Consider the following 19,225-nt stretch of genomic DNA (forward strand, 5'->3'; position numbering starts at 1 on the left):
TTTTGGGACATTATTTTTAAACCCTACGGAAGGGTAGTATAAATATAAACTGTTTGCAGAGAAGGACAACGATTGCGATATCGTCTCGGCCCCTCGGGTTCGTACATGACATAGGAGTCGTGGCCCGAGTCGACTACAAAGGTTCATCCCCCGTCTGGTACGGGAGGTAAGTTTGTCGAAACACTCGCGAATCCCCTGTCAGCGAGTTACTGTCTTCCTTCGTATGCATATATGTTGAGGACTTGAAAACGGCTGCTTTAATTTCCTAGTAAAGGGAAAGGACTGGCCATACAAGATAAGGGTTCGGATTTTATCACCGTTCTCTTCTTTCCCGCCTTAGGAAAACGACATCAAACGCGAACCTAAGCCTAAAATTTTGACTAGAACGAGACCGATAGGTAACGAGCTTAACATGAAAGTCATTCGAAAAATATTGGTTACTCTTTTAAGCATACTTCGAAGTTCTTGACGGTTTCTGTAAGTTGAATGTGTGACTGCGCCGCCTTGTAATACCGGTGAGGCATTGGGTATCAGAGCTCCACCGAGCTTCCCTCGCCTCTATTCAACTTACTTTAACTCGGATTGATTCCAGAGGGGTTTGCTTAAATTGTAACGAATTCCCTTTCGAAGGATTAGAAGCTAGTATAGAAACAATCTAAGTGGAGCCATCATGCTTTTTGTTTGCTAGAAATCAGTAGGTTTGTTATGGTGGAGTCAACCTTGTCAGTGGGTTTATTTTGAGAATGTCAAACTGGTACAATAGCCAATACACCGAATATCCAACTGAACAAAATGGACATTACTACTTTGACCATAGTGTGAATAGTGGTTGGGAACATCCTCCTTTTGAAGGTTATGGGTCATACCCTGATGAGCCTAATTACTATTCACACACCCACAGGTCATACGAGCAAAACAATCCTCCTATTTCTCTAGAAGAGTCTCTCAAGAGTTTCAATGAGTCAACACAGAAGTTTCACTTATTTATGAAAGAGACTTATAATATTCCGCTTCCAGAAGAGTCCATAGAGCAGTCAACTAAGATGTCTCTAGAAGAGTCCCTCAAGCAGTTTAATGAGAGTACAAATAGGATTATGGAAAAATTTGCTCAAGATAGTCTTAACTTCCAATATAGTGTTCCCAATACCACCCTTGAAAATAAGGATAGTTTTTATTCACATAATCAAGATGACGAGGTTGGAATTGGTAACACTACTAGTTTAGATGAGGTTCAACCATTTTCATATTATTATAATGATGATTATGATGAGGAGTGTTGATGAAGAATCAGACACATATAGGCATAGTGATCAGGAATTTTTTACTCCAATTGAGCTTTACAATAATAATATTATTTCTAGTTCAAATCCAAATAATTTTAGTAATTATTCACCTATTGAAAAGGACGAGGATTTGACTAGAAGTATCCCCGTTTTAGACGATGTAGTATCTCCTTTTTGTGAAGCCAGTAATGGTTTAGAGGAAAGAGTTTACCCTGAGAATATTGTTTTAGAGTCTAGCGAGTTAAAAACGCTAGTCTTAGAAGAAGATAAAATCGTAGAGATAAGTGAGGATGCTGATTGTAACTTAGAATAATCAATTGCCCATTTTCAAGAATCTGATGATCTAGAAATTAGGGAGATTGTGACTAGTCTATCTAGAGACACTGAAAACTCTAAGTTTGGAGGTGATTATCACTTTCCTAGTGCATTACCTTTAACTCTCAGAAAGGTCCCTCACTTAGGACTTGATATATGTGCCTCAACCATTGTGCCAGAATACCTTCATACTAGATCTCATGGACCTAATAATATCCAGGAAGAAGTTCAGTTGTTAGAAACCCATCCTCTGGTTGATGTGGTTTATCCAGGCGATAGTATCCAAATTGACTTTGTTTTCCCACCAAATATTTTTCAACCAATTGTGGGAACGTATAAGTTTCAGATGTGTCAATTATTGAGTTTTGAGACTAAACCTAATTACTTTAGGAGATTAGGGTCGACACATTTGTTTAAGGAAGACCACCACGTTCATTATGGTCAGCTGTGTAAGTGAAATTTGATTGACTTAGAGCATCCCCAGTTATTCAGGTTACTTTTATGTGCTTCTAAATTCTTAGTTGAGTATTTCCATACTCTACAACCTGACCTTCAGGATCTTGCCTTTGAGGAAGTCCAGCCGATGAACACCTTTTATCTAGACCCAGTTATAGAACCCGAACCTGAACCACAACTAGATATTGTTATCTTAAAGTTAAATAAGACTATGTTCGGTATCTTCATGGTCTGTTGCGATTTTCTCTTCGTTTGGGTAACACTTTTTGATTCAGATGACCCGCAATTATTCCGGCTGCTGCTACATGATTCTTCGTGGTAACTAATCATTTCTGAGTCTGGCTGAAGACTTTAAACATAGCACTTCCTTGGAGGTAACTCATGCTCATGCAACACGGTAATATCTTTCCTTAACTCTTTTTCTTCAAGTGGTAACAGTTTATCCTTGTTCATGTTTTTAATTTTATCTTTAGAACATTGTGGACAATGTTAGATTTAAGTTTAGGGGTATGGGAGAAACTTTTAGTTGCAATAAATAAACTCCAGAGCCTAGAAATTTATGCTTATTAAGGTTGGCACTAACCAATCTAAGTGGATGGGAACATCTTGGTTGTAGGAGTTGAGGAACCAATCTGATTAGATGGAAACATCTAAAGAGTTTATTCATAAAAGCACAGAGCTCAGGTGTTAAATTAAAAAAAAAAACATGGTAGTTTCGCCATATCTCGTTGAATCCTAATCCTTCTGTTTTTATTTTGTAAGTGATTTGGTGGGGCACACGATTCAAGTTGTTACCTTTGCTAGAGTGGAATAGAGTGATTGAGATGCCAAAAAAAAAAAAGAGACCAGACCATTAGACCAAGCGGAATAAATTCAATAAAGTCGACCACTGGTGCCCTTGTATATGCCAGTTGTGTTGACCTAGAGTTAGGTTTATCGACCACTGGTCCCCTTGTATATGCCAGTTGTGTTGATATTAGTCAGACCGGTATCTCAGTCCATTAGGATAGGTTCACCTTGGCAGAGGCCTTCAGACAGATACGGGAAACACCGTTCACTTTTAACCATCTCTTTATCCATCTTCTTAATCTTTCCATGTGATTGGTTGACTCCGGTTATGATGTAAAAAAACTATCTGAGTAGAGCTCTGTCACTTATATATGAATTTTAGTATGCTGAGTGCAAACTCATGTACAACAATTGGAATTTCGCATCAGGGTACTTCCTCCTGTAGTCAATGAAAGTATACCAACCAAGGAGATTCTTTAGTGCCTTCCAATGTTCTGCGTGGATAGCTAGGGTCTGGAGTAAAGGTTTTGTGGGTACACCTCTGGTAAACCCTCCGGAGACAACACTCCGACACTAGGGCCACCTAGTGGTTTAACGGCTTGCTGCACGTGCTAAGTGTAGTCATTTTTCTAGATTTTCTCGAGGACTAGCAAATAATAAGTTTGGGGGTATTTGATAGACACATTTTTGTGTCTGAATTGTCCTCAGTGTCTCTATTGTTAGTGCTTGATTTTGTACTTATTATGGTGTTTTTATGTTTGTGTAGGTGTTTTTGGAGAAATACACTTGTGTGGAAAAAGTTGCTCGAATAGTGATGCTTGCACCTCTCTAAGAAAATTAATAAAGGCACATGCACTTTGGATAGGGGAACCACCTTCTTCTTTATTTTCAAACAAAATATTGGCGAGAAATTTGGGTTTCAACAGTAAAGGATTTACAATTTTTAAGACAAGAATATCTTCTTCCTTATAAACAGGAAATCTATGAGTATTAATTACCGGAGTTTTGAAAAAAAAGTAAGTTATCTTCTATTAAACATGAAAGATATCTTAGAGGATTTTATCTTGGATTTGATTCTGCGAATTAAAGAAGATTTGGGTATAATAAAGAAATTTAGAGAATATAAAGAAGAAGAAAAATTCTTGAAGATATTTTAATTAAAAAGAAGAAGATTTTGGAGTTATGGAAGAATTTATTTGATTAATGGGTTTGTGTGGATAAATAGAGAGTAAGAGAGCACAATCAAGGGAGAGCCGGTGAGCCGGTAGCCAGTTTCACAATTTTCTCTTATTTCTTCTATTTAGTTTTCTTTGTAATAATGAGGAGTTAAACCCAATCGTTAGGGCTATGGAGGAAGCCGTTGTTTCGGTAAAAGTGATATATTTCCATTAATTAATTACAACAACTCTATTATGATGTTTGCATTGAACTAAAAATTGTTTATATAATTTTGATTAGTTAGGTGTATTTTTTCTTGATAGAATATGCTTGCTTTAGGGTTTTGATATTCTATGTTTGGAATAACATCTATTCTTTGGAAATCTACATGTCTAGGCAATACTATTAGAATCAATTTAAATGTTGTGTTGCATAATTATTGTTTTATAAAATCACTAATATCGACCAATGATGGGATCCTAGCCCCATTCTTTCCATAATTTTCACAACATCTTTTTAATTTAGTTTGCTATTTTTATTTATAAAAATTAAGTCTAAAAATCCGCTTTCACAAGTCTCAATGAACCTTTTTACTACAACAACTTGAAAACACATCAGACGCCAAAATGTAACTACTGGAAATCCAGTAGTACACCCAAATAGAAAATAACAAAGATCTAAGACATGATAAGTATTTAAGATAAGAAACTCCTCATTGATTAACCACCCAAAGTAGTGAAAATACAAGTTCTTGAATACAAGGAAACCCTAATCTCTTATTCTAAGTAACCACTAGCCTCTCCTCAAAGTTCGACCCCTTATACATTGCCCAAGGGTCTCTATTTATAGGCCAACTAACCCCAATGGGGTACAGCTCATTTTACTTCGCCAAGTTCTCGCGGGGGTGCTTTATACTTCGCCCAAACCTTTTTCCATAAAGTTTTTCCCCTTTTTTCGCTATCTCCACGGGACATCTGTCTCTTTTCTTGCTCCATAATTTATTTACTTCGCAGCTTTACCTCTTGGTCAAGTAACTGTGCTTCGCCTGATTGATTTCGCGACTGGTGTCTTGTTATGTACTCTAATTTGGTCTTTTCGTGTCTTAGATTGCTTGTGCGAGTTACTTTGTTTTGGACGCATCCTCTTTGTGCTTCGCTTGATTAGTCAGTGACGTGGTAACTCTGACATTTGATTCGACAAGTCAGTGACCGGGATCTTCAAGTGATATTCTTCAGCCCTACTTTGTTCCTTCATGTATGACCAGGTGGCGAGCAGCTACACTACGCGTTAGTTCTGGATCCCTTAATGTCTGAGCTATCCCCCAATTTACCAATTAGTGAACTCCAATGTCTTCGGTATTAAGAATTCTCACCCCTGTGATCCACTGATTTTTTCTTTTTTCCGACCGAAAGATTAACTATTCAGTTTTTAGTGGTGCTAGTTTATTTGACAATTCCATTAATCAGAATTCTAAGTAGGAACTTCATTGTTACCTGGTGGGTAGTGGGACTGTGTGAGCCTATGGCAATATGCTGTAATCGAGAATCCCTTCTCTATTCTAAAATTATTACACCGTTGACCAAATGCCACCAACGTGTTCCAGTAGGAATTTGGCACGTTCTACCTCTTTAGACAAAGCACCGAAACAAAATTGACGGCACTCTCATAATGTGACAAGTTCAGGATAAGTATGAATTCAAAGAATAGATATTTAAAGAAGAAAAAGATTCTCTTTATGGGAAGCAAGGTGCTATACGTGTCTCCCATTGTTTGCCTCACCAAAAGTCACTTGACTACATGTCCTAGTCCGAAATGTGATTTGACATAAATGCATTGTTTAACTAATCCCATTACAATAATCAATCATGATCAAGTTAAAATAATCAAAAGAGTTTCCCTTTTCTTTTTATTGATATATTTTCCTCTAAATTTTAACTACATTTTTCTCAACTCGACCATTAAAACTGTTGTAAACTTAAAAAAGAAAACAACTACTAAGAACAACAACATCTTCACATTCCATACAAACTAAAATTAAATCTTAATTCTAAATTCCAATCTTTTTTTTTTCCTTTTTCTAATGATTTTCATTTACAAAAAGAGAAACCAGATCTACAATGGACTCTCCATGACCTACCTGAATTGATTACCTACCTAGGTTGCTGGATAGGCCTTGGGTTAACCTGCATCTTAACAAACTTAGGCGCTTTCTCATACTTGGGGCTTTTCTCAGCAAGACCTTGAGATTTCCTCCATTTCAGTACTCCAAATGATATCAGATCCTTGTAGTAATTCTTCTCTACTTCTTCCGCTTGATCTTCCACATCATCCTCATCTTCTTCAAAATCAATTTTTTTTTTAAATTAATCAATCAATAATTGAATCTCAAATCAAACAAATTTATGATTTATCAAAGAAAGACTTACGATTAGTGAATGCATCAAAGACAGCTTCATCCATGTTATTCAGATGATAAAGATCATCTGAAGAAGGAGAGTACTGAGAAGGATCTTGGAAACATTCTTTGAGCCAGTAATCACGGAACCATGGAGATGATTGAATGAGTTCCCACCATTCATCTGAGTAATCCTCAACTGCTTGGTAAGCTCTTGGTACAAACAATGGAGCATTAGGATTCAGTGATGAGGTTGACAATGTTGGAGCTGACATAATATCCATTAACATAACTTACTGCAATTTCCTGAAAAAATAAAATTATGATTTCAATTTCAATTTCTTGATTTGAGATTTTGATGATCGGAGTGAGTGAATGTGTGGATTGGAAGTGGATAAGTATGTGAGCATTTATAGAGAAGGATGACACTGAAATGACCATGAAAGTTGTTGGTAATTACAAAAATGGCATCCACCCTACTCCTGATTTTTATACATGGTCCTCCTTCCTAGAATCAGGATGATTTGGTAGGAAATTGGTAGGTCATGGAGAATAAATTACTCCATGAAACAGTGTGCTGCTGAGAGGGAAGGGGTAACAGACAACTGCATATGCGTCGTATGATTGAGGATTGTATTTTATCTCCAACTTTTTGTTTATTTTAATTTTCACAAATTTAGTTAAAAAGACCAAAATCAACAATCCTGGGTGAAATGGACAGTTAAATTTTGATACTGTTTAAATAGACAAAAATGTAAAAATAGGCAGGATGTAAACAGTTTCATCGTGCCCATTTTCAAATATTTTTTCTTATTTTTAATTTACACAGGATGTATCAAGTTTCATCCTTGCTATTTTTTAAATTTAAGCTAGGATGAATCGAGTTTCATCCTTGCTACTTTTTTCTTTTTTTGACCATTTCATCCAAACTATTTTTTACTCGTCCATTTGAACCGTGATTTAAAAATATTTGGACAAATGACTCATTTCCGTGTAATTTTTTGATCTTATCCTTTTAGTTATGATATGATTGATGACCCGGTGTAATTACACTTTTATTATTTTTTACTACTACATTTTTGCTTCCTATGGTATGAGTCATGTATCAGTGTACCACTACCACATCAATGATTGCAAACGCAGGTGATAACACCGTTGTCCGATCAACATCCGGCCGGTGTAATGTCTGTGTTTTTAAAAGAATTACAGTGGCCTTGGACCAAATTTGCGTTTTGGTCAGTAATTTTAGTCTCTAATCTTGCATGATTTATAAAGAAGATACGAGTATTACTTGGGGGTGATATCAATTTATACAGGCCAAGAAAATATTAACAGATCCTGATCGTTACTTGGGGGTGTATCACCCCGCTAGTAGTGGTATCTTCTTTTATAAATCATGTAATCTTGGACTAAATTAGAATTGAAGTCTTTAGTTCTAGCATGGGCTAGGGTTGTTGACAGGAGAGTGCACCTAAACTTTACAAATTCAGTCCACAATAATTGGGAAGCTTCGTACATGTAATGTTTATTTTTCTTTGTTATTCTCTCTACTTTTGGTACCCGACCAAATTGGGGTATACCGAGATTATCTGGGATATATCTAGTGAGACAAAAGCTAGGTCATTTTGAAGTAAAAGAAGCCACCTCTTAACCATATATTTTCTAAATGATTAATATATCCTTGTTTAATTAACACTAAAAAATCTGATTAACTTAATTAATTAAGTTTAGATTGATTACTTGAGCTTAGATTGATTAATTGAGTAGATCAAAACTTCTCAAATTATATATTTGAGTTATGATATTTTGTTTTTGATTGAACTTATTTGGGAAGATTTTTGATGAAGAAAAATTGTTTTGAGAAAATTTTTTGCAACGGATATGACAGCACACTACCCAAACACTTCTAGAAAGGGGATTGCAAAGCTGTTATACGAAATCATACTCAAAATAGATCATAAATCAAAACTTTCAGTTCTGAAAGTATGAAAAGTCGGCAAGGACGACGAATGAAGACCATGCCGACTTTATTTTTTTGACACACATGAGATGAGTAATACTAGTCGGCAAGGTCTACAAAAAATACCCTGTTGGCTGTTGAGAAAAATGTGGAATCATGTATTAGTCGGCAAGGTCTACAAAAAAAATACCCTGCCGGCTGTTGAGAAAATTGGGGAATCATGTATTAGTCGGCAAGGTCTTCTAAAGATATCCTGCCGGCTGTTGAAAAAATTTACAGTCGCCATGGGTATTATGAAAAGTCGGCAAGATATCCATGTTACGACCTTCCCGACTAAAGACACAAAAATCATAATTTTCGATTTCTATCCTAATATAACAATAAAAACACACAATATAATAATGGGTTTGAGTTTAGACATCATTTATAGTCTTCTTTTCGCCGGTAGAAAGGTTCTTTTCAACATTCTCAGGGATTGAATTTTTAGGTTTACGGATTTTTTTGATGGAAGAAATGGAAGAAAATGAAGGGGAAGAACAGAAAGATTAGAAAAGGTTAAGAATTTTTTAGTTTTTAATTTTAGGGTTTAGTTTTAAGTTAAATAGTTCAAAGATATTAAAATAAAATCACCAATTTTGACCACCCCTTAACAAGGACATTAATTCCATTTAAATTTGGGTATACCCCAGTTAATCTGGATAATACCCCAATCTGATCAGGTTTTGGTAGAGTTTGTTTCCTTTGTGCATTCTTTTTATCTAATAAATTCTCCCTTGTGATCAAAATAAAATAGAAAAATAGCCTCTAAATCCTCTCTTTACAAATTTCATAATGAGTCGATCTAGATTCGGACAATTCAGTCAAAGTTCATACCAGTGAGGGTATGAGATAATTAAATGTCAAGCACTCACCGGTCGTTTTGACATTCAATGACTCCACTCTACCTGATGTAAAGGTTGCCTCTTTCCCATTATTAAATGACCAAAAAAATAATAGAGTGTACGCAAACTGAATTAAATGACAAAATATATTACTTTACATATATGGGGTACTGTATAATCACAATTGGTACAAAAGCAAGCACGTTACAGTAAAACAAATTAGTTTTGGGAAGTTTAGATGTAAGTTTTGGTAGAGAGCTTATAACCAGATAACATAGCTGACAGGGCCAAAGGAAAGAATGCTACGAAAGCCATCCCTGTGGAAGCTGCACTCTTGCTTGATGCACTGTGATTTCCTCCCACCGAATCTTCGTATTCCTTTAATGAAGAAATAGTTGGAGCTGCTGCTGATGCAGATGATATCAACAAGTACGCAACAATCTGCATGTTCAAACGCATCAACAAAACGAGAAATCATAAGAAAAATGACAATTCTAGCTAGACCATCGTCATCATGTGGCTTTGATACTGGTATTCGTATACGCAGTGAGTTTGCTCTTGTTAATCATATATAAATAATAGAAATTAGCCCACCTGATCTCCAAAGAAATCAATAGCGCTCGAAGTGCATGCCTCAAACAGAGAATTCCCCGTCGAGATGTAGTAAATTTGACGAATATTTTGCAACAGTGTGTACACCGTGGAGATCACGCAAGCGGCCAGTATGTAACTGCAGAAGCTCCCACATAATACTAGTTAATCTTGAATCACTACGAAAACTTTCAGAAACTTGGAGGAAGAAAAGATGATAGGAGGCGACTACCTGAATTCATGGACTGCGTCGAAGCCTTCGTTACTGGCCATAATTGGGAATGAAACTATCGAGAAGACAAAAGTTGCATCCCATAATACCAAACTGCCATACTTTAATGAACCCTCAGTTGACGTCGAGGTCGCGATCGTTGCTGTTGGTTGGGCACCAGACTCCATTCTGGATAATTCAAGCTATCTAGAAATATTTAGATGGAATTCTTCTGGTATCGCAAACTAATGATTGTGCGAGTGTTAACAAGGGGTTTCAAAGATGTTTTTTATAGCATTTCTTTAGTTGACAAATAAATGGATAGTGGCTAGCTAGGGTTCATGAAAGCAACTAGCCATGATGTTAAGTTCAAACTGAACTTCTAATTAGCTGCTTAATTTGGTCAACTATAGCTTTAATCAACATTATAGCTTTAAATTTATGCGTATTTGAATGTATAATTCAATGACAAATGCAGTTTTTCTCTCTTCCAATCCAAGTAGAGAAGTAGAGATTTCGAAGAAAAAAAATATTTTTATACATGCCATTTGATACTTGACACATTTCATGCCATGGTAGTGACTGGATCCTGGAGTCTGGGTTTTATGGCCCTGCTACATGCCCCCACCCATACCCCTTCTATTTTCTTCTAACAATAAGTCTAGATTCACCGTGATTTTTTCACGGTGATATCCCCGCAAGACATAAAAAATGCTGGGTCTCCTAAAAACCAAAAAAACTCGTCTCTTTCTTTCTGGTGGGGTCCCCGAGATTGTGAGTGTCGGTGAATTTTCGGTGGAAAATTCATGGTTTGTATAGCATCAGTGTTCTTCTAAAGCACAAATCTATTAGACTTGAATCATTTGGGACCTGCAGTGGGTCCTGGACATGCCATGCACCAGGGAGAGTGACATATCACCGAATAAGATTTGGGGGAGAATATATGGGGTATAACAAGATTCATAAGCAATACAGGATTAGGCTTAACAGGACATTAGTTCTTACTTCAGTGGATGAAAAAAGTCTAAAACATATAGCCATTACCTGTTAAAAAGGATTAAACAAAAAAAAGACACCCAAAATTAAAAACCAAAGAAACAGGAAGTAGTCGGACTTTAGCCGCTTTTTAAAAAGAATCATTGTTTCAATTTAACTTATTTTGAGGCTAAAATGAGAAAGAATGATAGTATCTTTTTTTTTGAATACACAATCGGTGGATATATATAATAATTTGGGGATATGATAATTGGACTATATAGGGATTTAAATCGTACATTGGAGTCACCCCATATCCATGTAATTTATGTAATTCCTAATCTGCCTTACTAATCATGTTTAGTCGTAAATCATAATCACTTATACTTAGGTGAGAGTAGAAGAAATTTTTTTGAGGTAATAGGAATTTGGTTAAAATGAGTACTCCCATCATAAAAAAGGCCGACAAAATCAATGCCGACAAATGTTATTGTCGAGTAAGCCGGTATTATTTTTCGGCATGATCTTCATTACTTCCGGCATGAGTTTCATCACTAATACAGTGTCGGCGATGTAAAAAAAAGTTCACTTCCATCATGGTTTCTTTTGAAGTAAGGTGGGGATGCTTCTGAAGCTACTGCAAAGGTTTTTGTTGAGATTATTAGTCCCACATTGTTGGACAATCTGGAAAAAATGCACTTTTCCACTGCCCATCACAGGAGCAGTAGAGCCATTAGCAACAGACACATTTTTATGAGAGCTGCGAATAAATGCATGAACTGACGAAGGTTCATTTGCCATATGATCTGTAGCTCCTGAATCAATAATCCAAATATGGCGGTTGGAAACAGGCGTAGTAAGAAAGGTCAGCAGGTTACCTGAAGTATGGTTGGCCTTGCGCTCATTCTTATTACCCAACTGGTGAAAGAAATCCTTCAACTGGTCTATAGTAAAGGATGAATTATCAGCTACAGTAGCTCGAGCAAGCTTATTTTTGTCAAAATTAGCTTTAAGATGAGGATAAATATCCCAACAACGATCCTTGGTGTGACCAGTTTTATTACAATGATCACAATGAAAAACTTCTCTCTTACCCTTAGCACGAGAATTCTTGTCCATGGATCTGCGTTTATCATCTCTGGAGCTCAGAAGAGCACTGGATTCAGCAGCATCCAGGTCTATAATGCTTTTAGAAACAGGATTCATAACTTTCTTACGTGTCTCTTCACGCTGCACAGTCGCACAGACACTAGACAAACTTGGCAATTCAGCACTCATGAGAATAGTGCTTCTAAGAGATTCATACTCTGATGTGAGGCTACTGAGCACATCGAAAATTTTGTCCTCCTCAACCCTCTTCAAGAGAATTTTGGCATCAGTGGTATAAGGACGATATGTATCCAGTTCATCCCACTTCTTTTTTAAATAACCAAAATGCTCAGTAAAACTTTTCGTACCTTGTGCAGCCTCAGCAATCTCACGTTTCAGCTCAAACACCCGAGCAACATTATTCCGTAAGCCATACAGACTAGCAACAGACTTCCACAAATCCTTTGCAGACTCTGAAAACGAGAAAATTTCAGAAATATATGGTTCCATCGACTGGAGCAGCCACGTGCGAACCAGTTGATCATCAGCAATCCAATCTTCATACTTTAGATCTTTAGCATCTGGACAAGTACTATTCTCACCAATATACCCAGATTTTATTTTACCCCCAAGAGCAAGAGCAGCATCCCTAGACCAGCTGACATAATTGACATCGTTCAACAAGACAGAGGTTAAACGCAAACTAGTATTATGATCTGATTGTGCCATAGTAAACACACAGAGAAACGAAACTTGATTACAGAGAAACGTCCAGGATCGTTAACGATCCCCTGAGACCATGTTGTTATGCATAAGATGTTATGCAGTCAATATTGGATCTGCATAAGATGTTATGCAGTTAAACAATGTGTGATGCAGGGTATGTGTTTTTAACTAAACAGGTTAAAGAAGAAACACAGTTTAACGTGGTTCGGCTATAGCCTACGTCCACGGGAGAAGAATGATTAAGGTTTCTTATTATCAATGGAGGTTTTAAAAGACGTGTATATATATATCCTATACATGCCACATATTCGTATAGATAGCAACATATCTAGAGAATATTTTCTTGCAGTGTAAGCCAATCATAAATAGAGAAACCAAATATTCTCCTTTGTTCCAACATTCCCCCTCAAGTTGGTGCGAAGATATCAATGGAGCCTAACTTGGATAGAATTCCATTGAATTGCTTGACAGATAAACCCTTAGTAAAAACATCTGCCAGTTGTTGATGACTACGAACGAAGTGAGTGCATATTACTTTGGCCAATACCTTCTCTCTAACAAAATGACAATCCACTTCTATGTGCTTTGTACGCTCATGAAAGGTGGGATTTGATGCGATTTGTATCGCTGCTTGATTGTCACAGAACATCTTAGCTGGCTGTGGTGACAGAAAACCCAAATCTTTAAGTAATGCTCACAGCCAAACAATCTCACATGTGTTGAAGCCATGGCTCTGTATTCTGCTTCAGCACTTGATCGAGAAACAACATTTTGTTTCTTGCTTCTCCATGTAACCAGATTACCACCAAAGAATATGCAATACCCTGTTGTTGATTTACGATCAACTGGACATCCAGCATAATCAGCATCTGAATATGCTGTTATACAGTAGCTAGAAATTGAATAGGCTTCATTCTTTGTCATCAAAACTCCTCTTCATGGTGATCCTTTTAAATACTGTAGAATCCTAGTTACTGCATTCAAATGTTTAACACGAGGTGTATGCATATAACGACTGACTAAGCTTACTGCATGTGCTATGTCAGGTCTGGTAACAGTGAAATAAATTAACTTGCCTACTAACCTTTGATATGACCCAATGTCACTTAACACATCACCATCATTATCAAGTTTGTTGCCATTTTCTGTAGGAGTATCACAAGGCTTTACTCCCATTTTTCCTGTAGCCTTCAGCAGGTCCAACACATATTTTCTTTGATTCAGAAAAATACCCTTCTTTGAGTAAGCAACTTCTAATCCCAGGAAATACTTCAGTATTCCTAAATCCTTGATGTCAAATCTGGAATGAAGCATTGCTTTAAGATTTCTAATTTCTTGTTGATTGTCTCCTGTAATTACAAGGTCATCAACATACACTAGAACTATAGTTGTACCAATATTACTTCTTTTAATAAACAAGGAAGAATCGGCAGAGCTCCTTTTGAACTTATTCTGGATGAGTACTGAACTTAGCTTTGCATACCATGCACGTGGTGATTGCTTTAAACCATATATTGCCTTCTTAAGCTTGCAAACCATATTGCTCTCTCCTTCTCGAGGGTTTCCAGGTGGTATACTCATATACACCTCTTCTTCTAGATCACCTTGTAAGAATGCATTCTTCACATTCATTTGAAACAATTTCCAATCTTTATTAACTGCAAGAGACATAAGAACACGAAACGTATTCATCTTTGCAACTGGTGCAAAGGTTTCTGTGTAGTCTTCTCCATATCTCTGAGTAAAACCTCTTGCCACTAATCTTGCCTTATAACGCTCAATAGTTCCATCACTTCTGTATTTAATTTTGTACACCCATCTACATCCAACAGTCTTCTTCCCGGGAGGCAACTTGACAATACTATATGTATTATTTACATCTAAGGCACGTAACTCATTCTCCATTGGTACCCTCCATTTTGGATTAGACTTTGCATCATTGTAGTTTTTAGGTTCTTGATGACTGGATATAGCACTTAGAAATGCAGAGTGTGAAGAACCTACATGATCATAAGTTAAATGTGCTTGTATAGGATACGCAGCGGAATGATATGTAAAGAAATCTTTGTATTTCTCTGGAGCCTTCTTCTCACGACTTGAGGTTCTAAAAATTGGTACCACTGGTTGATGATCTGGTGGAACCATAACCTCAGTTTCTGGAACTTGATGCGGCACATCTTGTAGTCCTGTATTATCATCAGTAACACTAACATTATTGTCTGAAGCTTCTTCATGAACTGCTTCATTATGCACATCCAACACTGCATTAGGTACGTCCACCAACTCTACCCCATCACCATTATCTCTGTGGGAATCTGTTGCAGTAGGTATCTCATTAATAACTGGTAGTGGTGCCAAATCTGTATAACACTCCCCCTGAGACCGACTGCCAGAATCACACTGAAAATAAGTCACTGTTTCATCAAACACAACATCACGAGAAATCTGTAGCTTTATAGTGGGTGGATGATAACAAATATATCCTTTCTTTGTAGATGAGTAACCAAAGAACACACACTTAGTTTCCCGTGAATCCAGTTTATCACGATGCTTAGCCTGTAAATGTACATAACAAACACAACCGAAAACTCCGAGATGAGAAATGCCAGGCTGATGATGTTTTAAAACCTCTAATGGAGATTTGAACTCAAGCACACGACTAAGCAGACGATTGATCAAGTAAGTGGCCGTCAGAGAACCATGAGACCATAATTTCTTTGGAACATGCATCTGAATCATAAGAGCACGGGTTGTTTCCAGAATATGACGAAGTTTCCTTTCAGCAACACCATTTTGCTGTGAAGTACCAACACAACTAGTTTGATGGATAATACCATGACTACGCAAATAACCTGGAAGAGGGCCTTTGACAAACTCAGTGCCATTATCTGATCTAAAAATTTTAACCTGTGCATCAAATTGGTTGCGTATCATACAATGAAAATCCGCAAATACAGATGAAACTTCAGTTTTGGATTTGAGTAAATAGATCCATGTAGCACGTGACCAATCATCTATAAAGATAAAAAAATATTTATACCCATCATAAGCATCAATTGGAGCAGGACCCCATAAATCAGAATGAATTAATTCAAAGGGCATGGTAGCTCGAGTCACAGAGTTAGGAAATGGAAAACGAGATTGTTTAGAAAACTGGCAAACATCACAGACTTGAGACTGAACAGAAAATGTGGGAAAAATCCTAGACAAAACACGACTGGAAGGATGGCCAAGTCTTTGATGATAAAGGAACTGCGGAGTTGATCTTTGAGTGAGACATGCCATGTCACTAGAGCGTAACAGGTACAATCCATGAGAAAAGATGCCTCTACCAATCGTCTTCTTCGTCTTTCGATCCTGAAAGATGACCGAGGTAGGGGTAAATGTAACATCACAATTCAGAGAATTAGTGATTTGACCAACAGATAACAACTGAGTAGGAAACGAGGGAACATCACCCGATTTAATTGTCCACGTGTTAGACCCAACGAGGCTACACGTGAGGGGGCGTGTTGAGATTATTAGTCCCACATTGTTGGAAAATCTAAGATCCTGCGACTTATAATCCCTTAGGGCCTCTCCACTCATTGCCAATTGGTTTTGAGTTGGATGCTCGTTTTGTAACATGGTATCAGAGAAGGCTATTTGCACGAGTCATTTGACCGCGCCTTTACTCCGCGTCACCCGATTTAATTGTCCACGTGTTAGACCCAACGAGGCTACACGTGAGGGGGCGTGTTGAGATTATTAGTCCCACATTGTTGGACAATCTAAGATCCTGCGACTTATAATCCCTTAGAGCAACTGCAGTGGTGCGATCAAAACCAAAGATCAAAGATCAAAAAAAAGACCAAATTTTGGGTTTAGTCCGTGTTGTGACGCAACGGTACATGATTAAAATTTCGTCAGGCGGACTTTAAAAGTCCGCCCCGTTTTTTGTAACTTTCATCAGGCGGACTTTAAAAGTCCGCCCCATTAAAATTTCATCAGGCGGACTTTAAAAGTCCGCCCCATTTTTGGTAACTTTCATCAGGCGGACTTTAAAAGTCCGCCTCATTCTTTTTCTTTTTTATTTAATTTGAATTTTCATCGGGCGTAATTTAAATCTCCGCCCGTTAACAAGCGTACTTTAAATTTACGCCCAGCAACAAGCGTACTTTAAATTTACGCCCGACTATATTAGAATTTGGGATTTGGTCGCGACCATATTTGGTCTGGAATTTGATCTTTGGTTGGGATTTGATCTTTACTCCGTCCCACTGTGTTACGATCTCATCCCAAATTTTTGGTTATACTCGCCCACTGTGGATGCTCTTAGGGCCTCTCCACTCATTGCCAATTGGTTTTGAGTTGGATGCTCGTTTTGGAACAGTTTTCTTTCTTAAATATCTAACCATAGACAATATGTTCATACAAGATTTACCTAGATAAAATGAAGGGTCTGAAAAGACGATATTCTATTGTTTGTGTTCGTTTGTTACCAACTACTTGGTAACTTTGGTTCATCGATGAAGGTAACTTTTCATTTCAGTTGTTCGTGTCCGTTGACAGTGACATAAAGCAGTGTATATTGTTTCACGGTGCATATTATTTTTGAACAGTCCTAGAAAATAAATCTGAGTACCTCGCTAACACTGTAGTATAAATTTTAACGAGTACTTATTTTTTACGGCAATATTAATTATGATGGGTACCTGATTTTGAAGGTCGTATAATATTAAACTAGGTGTCCAACCCAGTCGGTAGTATAAAAAAGTTGGGTGACTTGTGTGTACCTAACTCAACTAAAAGGGTCTTTTGGTCCGAAACAGAAGCAGACAACTCACCGAGTTTGAATGAATCGGAAACGCACATGATTGATACCTTTTCACGGAGTTCAGCCTAAATGTCTTGGACACCAAACTGAATTACCTGACAAAACATGGAATTGAAACTTCGCATCGGGCACATAATCACAGGTGGTACAAAAGTAAATGCGTCACAAGAAAAATAATAACAAATCAGTTTCGGAAGTTTAGGCGTAAGTTTTGGTGGAGATATAGAGCTTATAACCGGATAATTTAGCTGACAAGTTCAAAGACAAGAAGGCTAAGAAGGCCATGTTAGTAGAAGTTGCACTCTTGGTTGATGTAACATGGTTTTCTAGTGCATAATCTTCCAATGCATGTACTGTAGATAGCTGCTCCTGATGCAGACGATATCAACAGATACGCAATAATCTACACACTCAAAAGCATTAAAAAAGATGGAAACCATAAGAAAATTGACAATTATAGAGACCACCCTGATCATTTGGCTATTGCATGCATCGAATCACAGACAAGTACTAATAGTAATCAACCCAGGCACCTGATCTCCAAAAAAATCAACGAGGCCGGAAGTGCGCGCCACAAACAGTAGATTTCCGGTGGAGAGGTAGTTAATGTGACGGAGATTTTGAAACAGTGTGTATGCCATGGAAAGGACGCAAGCAGCCAATATGTAACTGCATAATCAAACTCGCATATAATAAGTTACTAAATCTGTGAGCACACAAACCTGCGAGGGAGTCCGAACGCTCACAATCAATCATTATCATCTAAAGAGATTGTGATGACGATATCCTGGTGTTGATTCATTGGCTCAAAACCTTCGGGTTTATCATGGCCTCATCTAACAACTCCATGCGAGGCGTTTGCGCATGGGATATAAGTATTACGGAAAACAAAACATATAAGTAAACATCCATGGAGCTAAATAAATGTAAAGTGCTGAAATATAAATAAGACCAAGGTTTACGTGGTTCAGCACTAAGGCCTACATCCACGGGGTTTGTTGTTTTACTATGTTCTTCAGGGTTACATGAATAGTCGAATGACTTTTGGGTTTACATGGTTCTCTCTTCTAAGTGATTAACTTACCCTTGCAATCTCTCTCTCTCTCTCTCCTTCTCTCCCTGATTTTCCCGATCTCCTTTCCTCTTGGTGGAGATTGGGCATTTATAAGGTTAGAACGTGGGACCCATCTCTGAAGACCGTTGGAACCTTATCTTCTTGTGTCCTTGCGTCCATCACGCGGAGGTCTGCGTTTGCCCCTTGATCCCGCAGATGCATCCTCGCTCGTTCCACAGGTTGGTCGACACGTAAACTGCTCAGAGTGTTTAATGCGGGTAATTGAGGGGTCTACTCGTGTCAGACAAGTGTCTTCTGCCCCTGTCAGTCCGTGTCAGCTAACTTTCTCTCCACCGTTGATCTTAACTTCTCTTTTGGGGATGAGATAAAGTAACTCCTCGGGGTTTATTTGGTGTTTCGTGACGCATCATGTTTTGATGTTTTGGCCTGCATGCTTTCCACGTATATTTTTATATACACGTGTCTGATAGTGAGATATATGTGTACACAATTTGCCCCTTTTCTT

At 37.6% G+C, this 19,225-nt stretch overlaps 2 protein-coding genes across 3 annotated transcripts; both read right to left on the bottom strand.

Moving 5' to 3' along the window:
- Positions 1–5,875: 5,875 nt before the first annotated feature.
- On the bottom strand, positions 5,876–6,789 carry LOC113328991 (protein EARLY RESPONSIVE TO DEHYDRATION 15-like). Of its 2 annotated transcripts, none has more exons than XM_026575971.1 (2): positions 6,428–6,789; positions 5,876–6,336 (listed from the first exon to the last, which is right to left on the bottom strand). In XM_026575971.1, the coding sequence occupies exons 1-2, from the start codon at positions 6,684–6,686 to the stop codon at positions 6,152–6,154; spliced, it is 444 nt and encodes a 147-aa protein (XP_026431756.1). In that variant the 5' UTR covers positions 6,687–6,789; the 3' UTR covers positions 5,876–6,151. The 2 variants fall into 2 exon arrangements, with proteins under 2 accessions (XP_026431756.1, XP_026431755.1); XM_026575970.1 differs by having other exon boundaries at positions 5,876–6,339.
- A 2,575-nt stretch (positions 6,790–9,364) lies between these two features.
- LOC113329136 (CASP-like protein 4B1) lies at positions 9,365–10,283 on the bottom strand. The gene is made up of 3 exons (XM_026576095.1): positions 10,061–10,283; positions 9,832–9,967; positions 9,365–9,678 (listed from the first exon to the last, which is right to left on the bottom strand). Exons 1-3 carry the CDS (start codon positions 10,225–10,227, stop codon positions 9,472–9,474), a joined length of 510 nt encoding a protein of 169 aa, XP_026431880.1. The 5' UTR covers positions 10,228–10,283; the 3' UTR covers positions 9,365–9,471.
- Positions 10,284–19,225: the final 8,942 nt, after the last annotated feature.

Source organism: Papaver somniferum, unplaced genomic scaffold (genome assembly GCF_003573695.1).
Source record: "Papaver somniferum cultivar HN1 unplaced genomic scaffold, ASM357369v1 unplaced-scaffold_115, whole genome shotgun sequence".
NCBI lineage: Eukaryota > Viridiplantae > Streptophyta > Magnoliopsida > Ranunculales > Papaveraceae > Papaver > Papaver somniferum.